The 14,065-nt window shown below is 36.9% G+C and overlaps 1 protein-coding gene across 12 annotated transcripts; it reads left to right on the plus strand.

Moving 5' to 3' along the window:
- Positions 1-2,341: 2,341 nt before the first annotated feature.
- On the plus strand, positions 2,342-13,274 carry LOC104227507 (uncharacterized). 12 transcript variants are annotated; one of them, XR_011406726.1, is made up of 6 exons: positions 2,342-2,438; positions 3,720-3,970; positions 4,626-4,706; positions 5,088-7,389; positions 12,320-12,403; positions 12,478-13,274. XR_011406726.1 is itself a non-coding variant. In XM_070171875.1 (5 exons), the coding sequence occupies exon 5, from the start codon at positions 7,878-7,880 to the stop codon at positions 8,640-8,642; it is 765 nt and encodes a 254-aa protein (XP_070027976.1). In that variant the 5' UTR covers positions 2,342-2,438; positions 3,720-3,970; positions 4,626-4,706; positions 5,088-6,809; positions 7,325-7,877; the 3' UTR covers positions 8,643-11,109. The 12 variants fall into 12 exon arrangements, 6 of the variants coding, with proteins under 6 accessions (XP_070027976.1, XP_070027975.1, XP_070027974.1 ...); XR_011406723.1 differs by lacking the exons at positions 12,320-12,403; positions 12,478-13,274 and adding an exon at positions 10,706-11,109 and having other exon boundaries at positions 5,088-10,600; XR_011406724.1 differs by lacking the exons at positions 12,320-12,403; positions 12,478-13,274 and adding an exon at positions 10,309-11,109.
- Positions 13,275-14,065: the final 791 nt, after the last annotated feature.

Genomic DNA, 14,065 nt, shown 5'->3' on the forward strand with positions numbered 1-14,065 from the left:
GGTATACCAAAAGCCGACCACAAATGACACCTCAAATCCCAGATTAAGGTCTCCAATTTCATAGCCCTAAACCCCTCAATTTTTGCTACTGATTTTCCATAGATTTCAAGCTTACAATGTTAAAATTCATCATAGAAACAAGTTTAGGGTCCAAAAATTTTACATCCATGAAATCCTCTTGAATTCCCTCTTCAAATTGCTCTCCAAAGCTTTCTCCCGAATGAAATATGGTGAAAACCCATACAAAATCGCGAAGAACCAAATATATAGATTTTATCCCAGCTAAACCGCTTCTGCAGTACAAAATCTCGCACATGCGGTCCCAGGTGCGCTTCTGTGCAAATCACTTAAGCGCCCCAAACCGCACCTGCGATCAAACTCCCGCACTTGCGCTATTGCCGGTGCGCTCAATCTTCTGCATTTGCGGTTCAAGTGCTTCTTGCCCATTTCCAAATCTGCGGCCCTAATTAAGCTTCTACGGGTCCACACCTGTGGTCCTCAAGCCGCAGGTGCGGTTATGATAGACTTCAGCAAATTCAGCTGCAATTCCTCAACTCCAACTTTCCGTCAACCATCCGAAATTACCCCAAAGCCCCCGGGACCCCAACCAAGAGCACGAATAAGTCATATACCACTGTCCACACTTATACCAATCTCCGAAACGCCTAAAACAACATCTAATCCACCAAATGACATCAGATTCAAGCCTAAGGTTCCAAAAACTTCCGAATTCCACTTTTGATCAAAACGTCTATCAAACCTCGCCCGAAAGACCTGGAATTTTGTACACACGTCACATTTGACACAACGAACCTACGATAACTTCCGAAATTCCATTATAACCCCTATATCAAATTCTCACCTATCAACTGGAAAATGCCAAAATTCCAATTTCGTCAATTCAAGCCTAAATCTACTCCGGACCTCCAAAACACATTCCAATCACTCTCCTAAGTCCCAAATCACCTAATAGAGCTAATAAAATCATAAAAATCCAAAATCCGAGATATAATGTTAAAAAGTCAAAACTTGGTCGAACCTTTCAAATTTTAAGCTTCAAACTGAGAACTGTTCTTCCAAATCCATTCTGATTACCCTGAAAACCAAAACTGACGATTTACATAAGTCATAATATATTACACGAGGCTAGTCATGCCCAAGAACTGGCGAGCGAAATGCAAATGCTCAAAACAACCGGTCGGGTCATTACATTGATGAATACTCTAGATTTATCTGGACATTATTTTTAACATCTAAAGATGTAGCATTTGACATGTTAACTTTTTTTTGTTAGAAAAACTCAGAAACAACTAGGTAATTAACTTGCATCAATTAGGTCTGATCATAGAACTGAATTTGAAAATGCTAAGTTTGCTGAATTTTGTGATATGCATGGCATAAATCATAATTTTGTTGCTCCTAGGGCTCCATAACAAAATGGAGTAGTTGAAATAAAGAATAGGACACTTGAAGATATGTCTAGGACTATGCTTCTTTCTAGTAAACTGCCCCATAGTTTCTGGGCAGAAGCTGTAAATACTGCATGCTATATCATCAATAGGTGCATGACTAGACCTCTTGTAGAGAAGACTCCCTATGAGTTACTTAAAGGGAGAAAACCAAATATATCCCATCTTAGGGCATTTGGATGCTAGTGCTTTGTGCACAATAATGGAAAAGACTCCCCAGGTAAGTTTGATCCCAGAAGTGATAAGGGAGTATTCTTGGGATATTCTTCACATAATAAAGCTTATAAAGTGTATAACAAAAGAACTATGTGTGTAGAAGAAAGTGTACATGTGGTTTTTGATGAAACTAACATTCTTTCTGAGAGACAGGAACATGAAGATGAAGCTATTGTGCTGGTAAGAAGTTTAAATGAAATCACAGCCCAGGCTGAAGCTGTACCAAAAAAAGGAACATGTGATAAAACAGGTTCTTCTATCTAGAGCAACCTGACGGGGGAACTGAATCAAATACCTCAATGGAACCTGTCTATGAGCCTATTCCTTAGCAACAAAACATTGGAGAAACATCAAGAGGAAACCAGTTGGTTGTGAAACCTTATAAGTACCAAAGTTCTCATCCCATTGAGAACATAATCACTGATCCAACCTCTGGAATTAAAACTAGATCTTCACTAAAGAATATTTGTGATTTTGATGCTTTCTTATCTCTTATCTATTCCTATACTATAAGTGAGGATAAACAGACAGGTCATGGTCAACATGTATGCCTGGCCCAATATTATCTGATTGCTTGTGTTTGTAGCCCAACACAGGTAGCCCAACTTTGATAAGTATTAAGTCACCGTTTCATTTCTCTTACTATACACCTGATACTTTCTGAAAAGAAAAGCTCCATCTGCAAACACCGCCTCTTCTCTTCATACCTCTACTCTCTCACTCCTCCCTCTGTCTATTGGTATTTTTTACTGGGTAATCTTATTCTCATCTTGTGTTTCTTCTATTGATTTATTTCAGTCCTTCATAATATGCTAGGTATTTGTGTTTTTCCCTTAATAGAGAAGGATTCCTGTAGAGAAAGTGCAATATGTTAATAAATTTTGTTATATAGGTGTTTGACAAAATTCTTCAACCAGGTTTTCAATTAGATTTCTTATGCATGCTCCTGTATCTTATTATCTCTGGTTTCACTCTTTGGTTGCATTTTGAGTAAGGACTGCCATGTACTTTTTTAATCTCTCATTTTCAATTGGATAATGATTCTGATTCTTCTTTTTTACTTAGTATTTTAGACTGTTGATTTGTGCCTCTATATTTTCCTATTTCTTGCTGCATCATTTTAATTTCTAATATATCACCATTAGATGTTGTTAGAAGGGTATTTATTTGAATTGTTCTGTTACTGAAACAAACTTCATACTAATGTGAAGAAGAAGAAGAAAAAGAGCCAGTGCTTTGTAATTTTTCTTTCTTGAATGAATACCTTGCAACAAATAAATTATCTTACTATGTTTTTGGGCTGCATTGGGCTGCATTCATAGCATATAACATTTTTCTAGGTTTTTGAGCATATTAGATAAGTGAGTCAGGTAAGTCACCAATACTTCAATAGGTATGAATACCTTGTGGTGGTAAAGAATGTCATGCTTTTCATATTGCTATATATTTTTTCTTAATATACGGAATTAGTTATAACTAAAAACTATTGCTATAGGTTAAAGATAATGAAAAGGGCATCAACACACAGGTAGCATACAAAAATTTAAAAGGGCGACAATTTCAAGATTCAACCATGTACTCCTCTTCGTTTGAGCCGTGGTAGCTTTTACATCACTTTTCAAATTTCTTTGACCTTTTTGCAAGTACATAGCAGCCATTGGAAAGTGTAAATTTTCATTATAAATTTCTTATGCAGAGGATTTTGAAAATGAGAGTCCAGCATCTTAAGCAAATTGATCAAATCCTAGCATCTCTACAACATAATGTAAAATGCCTTAACACCATAACTGTAGTATTTCCCAATGGATTTCTTAGTACCCTTAGATAAACCCGCTACTATCCTTGTCCAGTTTATCTTAAAGCATGAGGTAGCCAACCTTTGAGTTAAGAAGCTTGATTTGGGTTGTGAAGTAGTTATCCTGGAAGTATCTGAAATTTTATTTGTTGTCGCAGGCTTCATTAGCGACTCTATTCGTCTTAAAATTCAATACAACAAGTTCTAAAACTGAGTGATACTTGTTTTTTTCTTTGCAGCAGGTGGAGACTCAATTGTCTCTAATTGATCCTATTATTGACCAAGGCCCGCTCAAGAGAACGATAGTATGAGATATGATTGGCGTGTAAAACTGTTGCATGGGAACAAGAACTGGGACAAGGTTGTCTAGATAGTTCAGAGTGATAGTTCAACCAAAAGTTTCTTCCACAAGGGATTTTGTTGTAGATTACTTGGCATTGAATCTAATCTTATGGTGAGACTGCTCGACGAGAACTTGCTACCATGCCAGGTAACATCTGCATCAGATAATATTGTGTTACATTATGATTTCCTAGACTAGGAAATATAAATTGGAGCAAATGGAAGACACTGTCATATGGGATTGTTCATTACTAGAATTGTCTTCTACTATTTTGACACTTCTGCTTATATCTCAAGTTAGCAACTGACTCATTTGTATTAGTTTAGACTTCTTTCCTTTATGGAATTTTATCATAGGAAATAATAAAATTCATACAACGATTTAGTGCTCTTGTGAGGAAAACATGAAACACCATAAATATTTTACATAAAGAAAAAATTGAAATGGAGGACATTGGAGAAATCTTTTCGTTTCTCTCTCTTTTAGTTTTCTCTCAATGCTCTGTTCACATATTTGTCGACCTTTTTAAATAAAGAACAAAAATTCATTTATAAAACTAGAATTTATAGAGTAGTACTACATTTGTATTATCTCTTAAGACAAACGAACATAAATTAAATAGTTGAATGACTAAAACCTGTCATCTTTAATTTAGTTGGTACATATATGTTGTAATCGTAAACAATTCATGAACACACTTCCTTATTTTTGCTCTCCAGCTTCATTTTCATATTGGGATATGCGGTATCTTCTCTATAGATAGTTACTCCTCTTATCATTTAATCAAATTCACATATTTCAGCGCTTTTGCGGCAACACTTCAATCTGGACAAGTAACAGCAACCACTACTACAATGCAAGATGTTTGCTCAACATGACTAAGGTGAAAAACATCTTTGCATTCCCGCCCCTCATATATTCATCTTATCTAATTTAGCACATCGACGTCTCTACTAAGTGCTACTATTGTCTTTTATCATCATAAAACTTTGATGCAGCTTGCACGGCATGTCTAAGCTCTATATATTGCGGTGAAGCTGTGTGTGAAAAATATACATCTCATGAGACTACCCATCTACTAACATGTGGCCGTTGTTTTGCTTAATCAATGTACTTGTCTTTGTGGGAATGATAGTTGATAATAAGAAACGCATGAATTTAACATCTTACTGTAATTTAACATTTGAGATTTCTATTTTGCCGACGTACTTTCACCTTCAAAAACTTTATTAATTTCATACGTTTTACCTTTGACTCTTATCAGAAAACTGAAATACCAAAAAGCTGTCAATTGAAGAGGAGATTTTGAGGTGCTTGTTTAGTGACACTTAAAATATGCCAGATGAGAAATCCCTTGTGACAAGGGTCAATACTTTATGTTGTATTCTTCAGAAGCATCCTACTACAGTTAATAAGAGTGATAACTGTGTCGCTGTTGTGAATGGAGGAAAGAGAACTGATGGATTGATCAAAATTTCTTTTCCGTAGCAACAAGTGAAAAGAAGGTTGAAGATTCTACTGCATCAGAGGATAAATCAAAGATCCAACTCCATAAACGTCAAGAAAAGATTCGGTAGGCGATTTGTTGCTGAATCTATCAAGAATTGCGTCATTGCCTCAGTTTTTGTTCAATATCTACGATGATTATGATTACCAAGCTAGATAGCTATCTGTTTAGTTTATTATCATCCTCAAGGATTATGAGTTGTTACTCTTGAATATAGCAAGCGTAGTCCAAATTTGAGCTGTTGAGCCCGTGCTTAGTACAAGAGATTTCCCACTAGTTGAACCTAAAGATGTTGCTGAGGCTTTGCAGGATGCAGATTGGGTAAATGCAATGCAAGAAGAACTCAACCACTTTGAAAGGAGTCAAGTCTGGCATCTGGTTCCCAGACCCAAGGACATATCAGTTATTGGCACAAAATGGGTCTTCAGAAACAAGCTTGATGAAGATAGAACAGTTACAAGTAGAAAGGCAAGATTGGTAGTTCAAGGATATAGCCAAGAGGAGGGCACAAACTATGATGAGACCTTTGCTCCAGTTGCAAGGTTGGAAGCAATAAGACTCCTCATAGCCTTTGTTGCACACATAGAATTCACTCTTCACCAGATGGACGTCAAGAGTGCCTTCCTCAATGGCTACTTGAAGGAAGAAGTGTTTGTCAAGCAACCTCCAGGGTTTGAAAGCAAGGAGTGTCCGGACTATGTGTACAAACTTGATAAGGCACTATATGGGCTCAAGCAGGCTCCTCGAGCATAGTATGATTATCCAAATTCCTGCTTGAGCATGGCTACAAGAGAGGTAAAATCGATAACACTTTATTCTTGAAGGAAAAAGGTAAAGACCTTCTAGTAGTGTAGATATATGTTGATGACATAATATTTAGAGCAACTACTGGGAAATTAAGTAAGGATTTTGCAAAATTAATGGGGAGTGAATTTGGAATGAGTATGATGGGTGAGCTTAATTTCCTTTTAGGCTTACAAATTAAACAAAACTCAAATGGAACTATGATCCATTAGCAGAAATATTTGAAAGAGTTGCTTAAAAGATTTAAAATGGAAGAATCAAAAGAAATCGATACTCCTATAGCAACAACCACAAAATTGGATATAGATGAACCTAGTTCATCTGTAGATCAAAAGTTGTATAGGGAAATGATTGGCTCTCTCTTGTATCTTACTGCTAGCAGACTAACATTGTTTTCAGCATAGGTTTTTGTGCTCTATTTCAGGAAAATCCAAAGGAGTCTCACTTGACTGCTTTCAAGAGAATTTTGAGATATCTAAAAGGCACCACTAACCTTTGCCTTTGGTATCCAAAAGGTAGTAATTTTAACCTAGTGGGATATGCTGACGCTGATTATGCAGGTTTCCTTATGGATAGGAAGAGAAACTCAAGTATGACACACTTCCTTGGTTCATGTCTTGTGTCATGGGCTACTAAAAAGCAAAATTCAGTTGCCTTATCTACTGATGAAGCTGAGTATGTTGCTACTGCTTCATGTTGTGCTCAATTGTTGTGGATCAAATAGTAATTATTAGACTTTGGAATTGATGTTGGTTGCATCCCTATTTTTTGCGATAACACTAGTGCTATTAGTATGACAAATAACCCGGTTCATCATAAGAGAACTAATCACATAGATGTTAGGCACCATTTTTTGAGGGACAACTATGAGAAAGGCTTGATCACTGTAGAGTTTTGTGCTACTGATAAGAAGATTGCTGACATCTTTACAAAAGCACTGAGTAGAAAGAACTTTGAAAGGAACAGGTTATAATTAGGGATGATTAAGATCACCTAATGAAACCAGTTCAGAATGCACAATGAAAAAAAAATGAAAAATGATAAATTTTTTTGTTAGAAAATCTGAAACTTGTGTAAATAACTAGATTAATCTTTGCTCAGTCTCATACTATAAATAGTATACTCATGTGCCATGTGTTAATATGACTCATTGATCTCTAACAATATTTTCTCTATTTTGGCAAATTGAGACATAATCAAGAGGATTCTCAATGAAGAACCTGGTTCATCAATGCTGGTTCATCTGAATAGTGAGGTATGTTTTCTACACTCTACATAATTTGAAATACTAATATTTAAATCATGAGTAGAGTCCAATCCTAGTCCCAAAATCTTCAAAGCCTATCCATTTAAGTTTGAACCAGTTCCGTTTTTAATTAGAATCCTCACCGTGTTAAATTGCCTAGATTCTAGGGAAGCCTAACCGCCTATTCAAACTGAAATTTCAGGGTGATTAGACTTCTATTTGACTACTAAAAGCTTTCGCTCAGTATTAATACTTTCCTACTTTAAATTCATCATCACCACCACTGCCACTCTCCCATAATTTCAAAAGCCGTCAAAACTTTCTTTTCTTCTCTTCTCTTTTCTTCCAAAATTCAAACCACCCATCCTTCACATAACTTAGAGAGAATGACTAACCCACAAGACGACCCAAGTACACCTCCTCCACCTACCCCCTCCGGTTCCTCCACTACTCATTAACCCAACACTACCCTTCAACATAGGAGAAGGCGAGTAAAGATGCTTGCTCGCAAAACTGTGGCTACAGGTGCGCTTTCAAGAAAATTAAAGGCACAGTTAAAGGCTAGTCAAGCCCAAGATTCCCAAAATTCTGATGATTCGTTCAAGTCTGCGAGTGAGGGGGGAGGAACTAGGTCTTCTGATTCTGACCAGGTAACTTCTATGCAAAATCCCTCTACCGAGGTAATCTCTGATTTGGCTGAAGACTTAGAAAATAGATTTATTTTGGTTGGGTCTATTGTGGATGTGGAAACAACTGAGTCAAGAAGGAGAGGAGGTAAAAATAAAAGAGAAAAAGAAAAAGAGAGTGAGGGCGTGTGTGGTGATGAGAGTGAAAAAGGGAAAGAAGTGGTTGATTCTTCACCCACCTCTGAAACTGGTAGATTGGCTATCTGTGGAACTGAGCCAAAAAAGGTGGAAGAAAGTAGCAAGAAGGCAGGGGGAAGTGGTTCAGGGGAAGCCACTGAAGGGCTGGTAAATCTAGGAAAACAAACAGATGCACCTGGTTCATCTATTGAAGAGACCATGGCGGATCTTCTGAAAAAAGTTGGTGATAGTTATAAGCCCAAGAAAAAGAGAACTCCAAAAACAAAGACCCCTGGCACTGCAAGAACAAATAAGATTAAGAAGGCTGCTCCTTCTAAATCTACTAAAATTCCTCTCCCAAGAGGACGAGCCACGAGGGGACAACTGAAGCAAAGGGAGGAAGAATTTCAGAAAGCTTTAGATGAGAGCAAGAAGAAAAGAATGGAAAAAAGGAAATGAAAAATGGCAGAGCCTGTTAAGGCCGTTGATGTGGATGAGTTGGGCCCGGTCCGTCAAGGTGAACATGAAACTGTTAAGGTAGAAGTTCAGACCCCTAAGCCCAAGAAGGTCAAGACTTTCTCAAAGAAGTCTTCATCTGTATCTAATCTGCTGAACCCTAAACCCTAGCTAAATGGACTAGGTCTGCAGTGAAAGCTAAGAAAGTGAGAATTACTAAAGAAGAAGATGATTGGAGTGGTGAAGAGGAGGATGAGTCTGATCATGAACAGGACAAGCTGACAAAATTTAGCAAACGCACTATCTTAAAGGGCAGACTCTTGAAGGATTTGGAGGAAGAAGGGGGGGTTCTACTTCTTGAGAGGCTAGAGGTACAGGGATGGAAGGACATGGTCCTTCAGCTAGATAGCAGACAAGCCAGGAATGAGATTATTGAATTCATGGCAAATGCAGAGGTCAAGGATGGACGAGTCACCAACCTGGTGAAAGGGGTTCATATTTCGTTTGATGCAAAGGAGCTGGGTGAAATCCTTAGTATACCTTCTAAAGGATTTGATGATTACACAAGGTAAACATGGCCAAGTATGGACTCTCTTCCTACTGCACTAGCTATCACTAGGAAATTCTGTGAAAATAAAGAAGAAGTTAATAAGGCTAAGGTTGTGTATAAGAGTGAAATGAAGCCAGCCCACAAGGTGTTGTTTGAATTTGTCAACAAGTGCTTGTTGCCTCGGCAGGAAAGAAGGCACATTGCCAACTATATGTACTTGGTGTTGATGGAATGTCTGGATTGTGGGCTGCTGATCAACTGGCCTGGGTTTATAATCAAGCTTTTAGATAGGGTTATCAATGGATCCAAGATCCATGTTACTCCTTATGGCTTCATTCTCACCACTGTTCTTGCTCATTGTAAGGTGCCACTGAAGAAGTGAGAGATGACGACAAACAAAGATCATTTTAGAAGAAACACCTTGATTTCTTGCGATTATGAGATCACTGCCACTCCTAATACACCTAGTTCATCTAAAAGGACACTTGTCAATAGCAAGGTTAGAGCCCTAGTGCAGGAAAGTGGGGCAAAGGATGCTGAGATAGCAAGGCTGAAGACTCGCTTGGCTGAAGTAGAATCTGAGAGAGATGCTCTTAGAACTGAGCTCACAAAGGAAAAGGAGAAGAATGATGGAATCCTTCAAGATATGTTGCACCTTCTCCAAGCTAAAACCCAAGCCCCCAAATCTTCCAAGCCTTAGTTCCTTAGCCCTGCCTAGACCCTTCTGTGACCCATATTCGGGATGTTTTTTTTTCTTGATGCTCATGTTTTAACCGTTTTGTTTCATTTTGTGGATTGTGGCAGAACGTACTCCCTATCAATGAAATTTGCTGCTTTTGCTCTGATTGACTGTTGATATTTCCTTGATAGTTTGAGTTAGTAGTAGATTATTGATAATTAATCCATGAATGCACTTGTAGTTGCCCTAGTGGCCATGAGTAATTTTTAAAATTTGGGAATCACATATTGTTTATGCAACTTTTCGTTGATGCCAAAAGGAGGAAAAGATATTGTACTTTATATTCTGAATAGTTCTATTTATAACCTAATGAACCTGGTCTTTGATGATAAGTGGAAAATCTTTTAACATTACATCAATGTTGAGCTGAGTTCTAACAGGGCCTAAATGTACGAAAAGTACAGAGTTTGTCATCATCAAAAAGGGAGAATTTGTTGTCCCAAGTGAAGGTTAGTTTTGAAGACTAACAAAGGAACTCAGGCATGAACCAAGTCCATCCCAGTGGAGCACAGATACGGATAGACTTAAGCATGTGGGATGCACATGAAGGAGATAAACCTAACTTGACAGATTTGATATCTCCTGATCCTGGTCGAAAAGGTTGCATAATTGATAAGGAGAAGGACTCATTAATCAAAGAGAACACGGTTTAATAAAGGGAGGGAGTTAGAGGTTGAGATCAACTAGAACTCTTCCCCCAAGGAAGAGTAGCATCATAATTCTAGTCAATCTCTATTTTACTAACGCTATAAATCTCAGTGTTGTTCTCTTTTACAGGTGACGCACATAAGCAGAAGTTAAACGTGAATTGAGAGCAAAATAGCAAGGCAATTTTGCAAGCAGTTCGTGTGTGATCCAAGTGTGCAAACCTAAAGCTACATGAACTAGATAGAAGAACCAGTTCCAAGTGCTTGCTTTTATTCTAGTTCAATTGTAGTAGGTGATTTCATATTGTACCTTTCAGCTTTATCTAGATGCAATTGTAATAGGTACTCAGAATTTTCAAGTTAGAGTTAACTTGAAGTTGTCGCAACAATTAGAGGTTATGTGCTACAACGGGATTAAAGTTAGTCCTAGGTTTACAAAAGAGTTTTTGTAAATGCAGTTTTTGGCTCAGTGATTTTAGTGGAGAGTTTGGAAAAATCCTATTAGAAAGTGGTCGTGATTTTTTCACCTTTTTACCAGGTGTTTTCCATGTAAAAATCTCTGTATTCTTTAATTTCTGTATTTATTATTCTGCAACAGTCGTAGTTGGAATACATAGAAGAACCATGTCCTTTTATAATCTGTGCACACAAAAAATTGGACATCACACAAATCACCCCTCCCCTCTCTTGTGTGATATTGATGTATAAAACATCAACTTCTCTAGGTGAGGTTGTGAGTTTAAATTTTATGTCAATCTTATTATTTTTTCCTTTTTTTTTCTAGAAGTAGATGCCCATGGGAGATGGGTGTGTCTGGTGTTATTTTTTGTGTATTAATTAAGTACTTTTTCTTTTTATTTCTTTTTTTTTGTTTGGTTTATTATTACAAAATTTTCACACATTGTAATTCCTATTCTTCTTTTGTCGCTGTAAAATATTATATGATTAAACAAAATATGTATATTAAAACTAGTAGCAATGTATGATGTAGCATATAGTCAATGGGTTCAACTGATCTCAATATTTTCAACATGGAAAATAGATATAGATGTAAGATTTTTTTAAAAAAATAATATTTTTGAACTTATAATTCCAAAAGTGCAATGGGTATGCAATTGTAAAAACTAAAGGTTGAACCCGTAAAATTTATATTCTAGATCCACCTCTTTTTAATAGTGCACCCATCTTGCCAAAATCCTGGATCCGCCTCTGCCTGCAATGTATCTAGTGGATCTCCTACTGAAGTTTAGCATTCTTCGCCTTGTTCTTTGGTGTGTTTCTTGAAAGTACAAGAAGGGTTGAATTGCTTATTTTTAACAACTTTTATCAATAGAGTGACTAGATTAACAATTAGTTGACTTGAGGTAAGAATAAAATAATAATAGTACATGCAGAATTTAAATGCAGGAAGTAAAGACACAAATTTTTTTATACTGGTTTGGATTCAATATGAATCCTAGTCCATTCCCTTTGGGTTGCAATGGTGTTCTCTTTTAGTGATTGTTGTTTCCTGAGTATTGATTGAATGGCGTAGCTTAACACCAATAACCTAGTCTTTATATCTCTCTTTTCTTTTCTTGATACAATGCCTCACCGATGTTTATTTCTTTTCCTTCTCTCACTTAGTTACACAACAAATCTAATAAAAGTACAATGCTTGTTTGGAGTAGAACAAAAAGAGGGTAGATGGTTCGATTAAAGTATATTTTTCCAAGTCTAAATCTGTCGTATAAATACTTTGCAGGAGGCCTTAGAAACTGAAGAGATTTCCAACCCAAGAGATTTGATCCTTGGAAGGAATCGCAAATTGATTCTTTCCAAGAATAAGGTTAATTCCCGTTACTCTTCCTCGATGTGTGGACTTTGAAAGCTACTATGACATCACTATTTTGTATCACCCAGGCAAGACCAATGTGGTGGCCGATGCTTTGAGTCGCTGGGCAGAGAGTTTGGGGAGTTTGGCTTATTTACCAGTATCGGAGAGGCCTATGGCAATGGATATTCAGGCCTTAGCCAGCCAGTTTGTGAGATTGGATCTTTTAGACCCCAGTCGGGTTCTAGCTTGCATGGTTTCTCGGTCTTCTTTATTTGATCGTATCAGGGATCGACAGTTTGATGACCCCCATTTTTTTGTCCTCAAGGACAAGGTTCAACACGATGATGCCAGAGACATGACTATTGGTGATGATGTTGTATTGAGGATACAGGGTCAGATTTGTGTACCCAATGTTGATGGGCTTCGGGAGTTGATTCTGGAGGAGGCCCATAGCTCGCAGTATTCTATTCATCCGGTTCCGCGAAGATGTATCAGTATTTGAGGCAGCACTACTGGTGGAGGCAGATGAAGAAGGATATAGTTGGATTTATAGCTCGATGCCTCAACTGTCAGCAGGTGAAGTATGAGCACCAAAGATCGGGTGGGTTACTTCAGTAGATAGAGATTCCGGAGTGGAATTGGGAGCGGATCACCATGGACTTTGTAGTTGGGCTCCCACGGATTTTGAGAAAGTTCGATGGGTTGGTCCCGGGTCGGTCCCGGGCTGGGCCCGACCCACAATACACCCTTAGTCAGCTTATTACAATTTAATGCTTTCTACAATTTATTTTCTTCTAATTTTATTTGAAAGGAGGAAAATCAAGAGAGATTGTGATAAGAAAGGTTTAAATTTTTCTATGTGTTACGATTAAACGATTTTCTATAAATAATACATCCAATCAGTTTCTTATACTTGACTTGACTTCAATATCCTTTTAGCTATAACATTATTAATCCCGAATATTTGATCAGTTGTGGAAATAAGTATCTCGAATCCAAAATCATGTTATATATAAAATTTTAGACTTTTCAAAATTGTCCAATCATTTCGGCTTCTCTTCAATATTTATCGGTATTTTTTATAAATGTCATGCACAAGTCAATAGTCCAAGTTAGAATGAGATAATATGTATTTCCACATGACTTTAGCAAAAATCTCTAGATAGTTTTACTATTTTAAAATTGACAATTAATGGAGCATGAAAGATGTCCAGAATAGAGATTTATCCCACTATTCTATGGTAATGTAAAGCAAATTAAGCAAAGACAAAAGAAATATAAATCATACGAGTGGAAAGATACTAATCAAATTAGGACTCCAGAATAGAGCTTATTAAAGGATTAGTATCCAACAAGAGAAATCTAAATTATACGAGATGAAAAATATTTAATACCTTGTGGCTTGCTATTGAAGATCGTTGTAATATCTAGTGGCTTGCTACTCAAGATGATAGAACTAATCTAGTTTCGATATGAGTAGTAGAATAGGTTTAGAAGTGGGACTTTGAATATTAATTACTTGGTCATTTGTAGCCATTTTTATGATCCTAAGACCCAAGAAAAAAAATGTAATCCTTTGTTATTAGTTTTTTTAAACTTAGTATATAAAATATATTTTTCATATATAAATTTATTTGGCATTTTTCGATTTATTTTTATAAAATTAAAAACCCA

This window comes from Nicotiana sylvestris, chromosome 4 (assembly GCF_000393655.2).
Source record: "Nicotiana sylvestris chromosome 4, ASM39365v2, whole genome shotgun sequence".
Taxonomy (NCBI): domain Eukaryota; kingdom Viridiplantae; phylum Streptophyta; class Magnoliopsida; order Solanales; family Solanaceae; genus Nicotiana; species Nicotiana sylvestris.

Excerpts from the sequence above, each read along its gene's own strand:
- LOC104227507 (XM_070171872.1), top strand. The coding sequence starts at position 7,878 with ATGCTTGCTCGCAAAACTGTGGCTACAGGTGCGCTTTCAAGAAAATTA.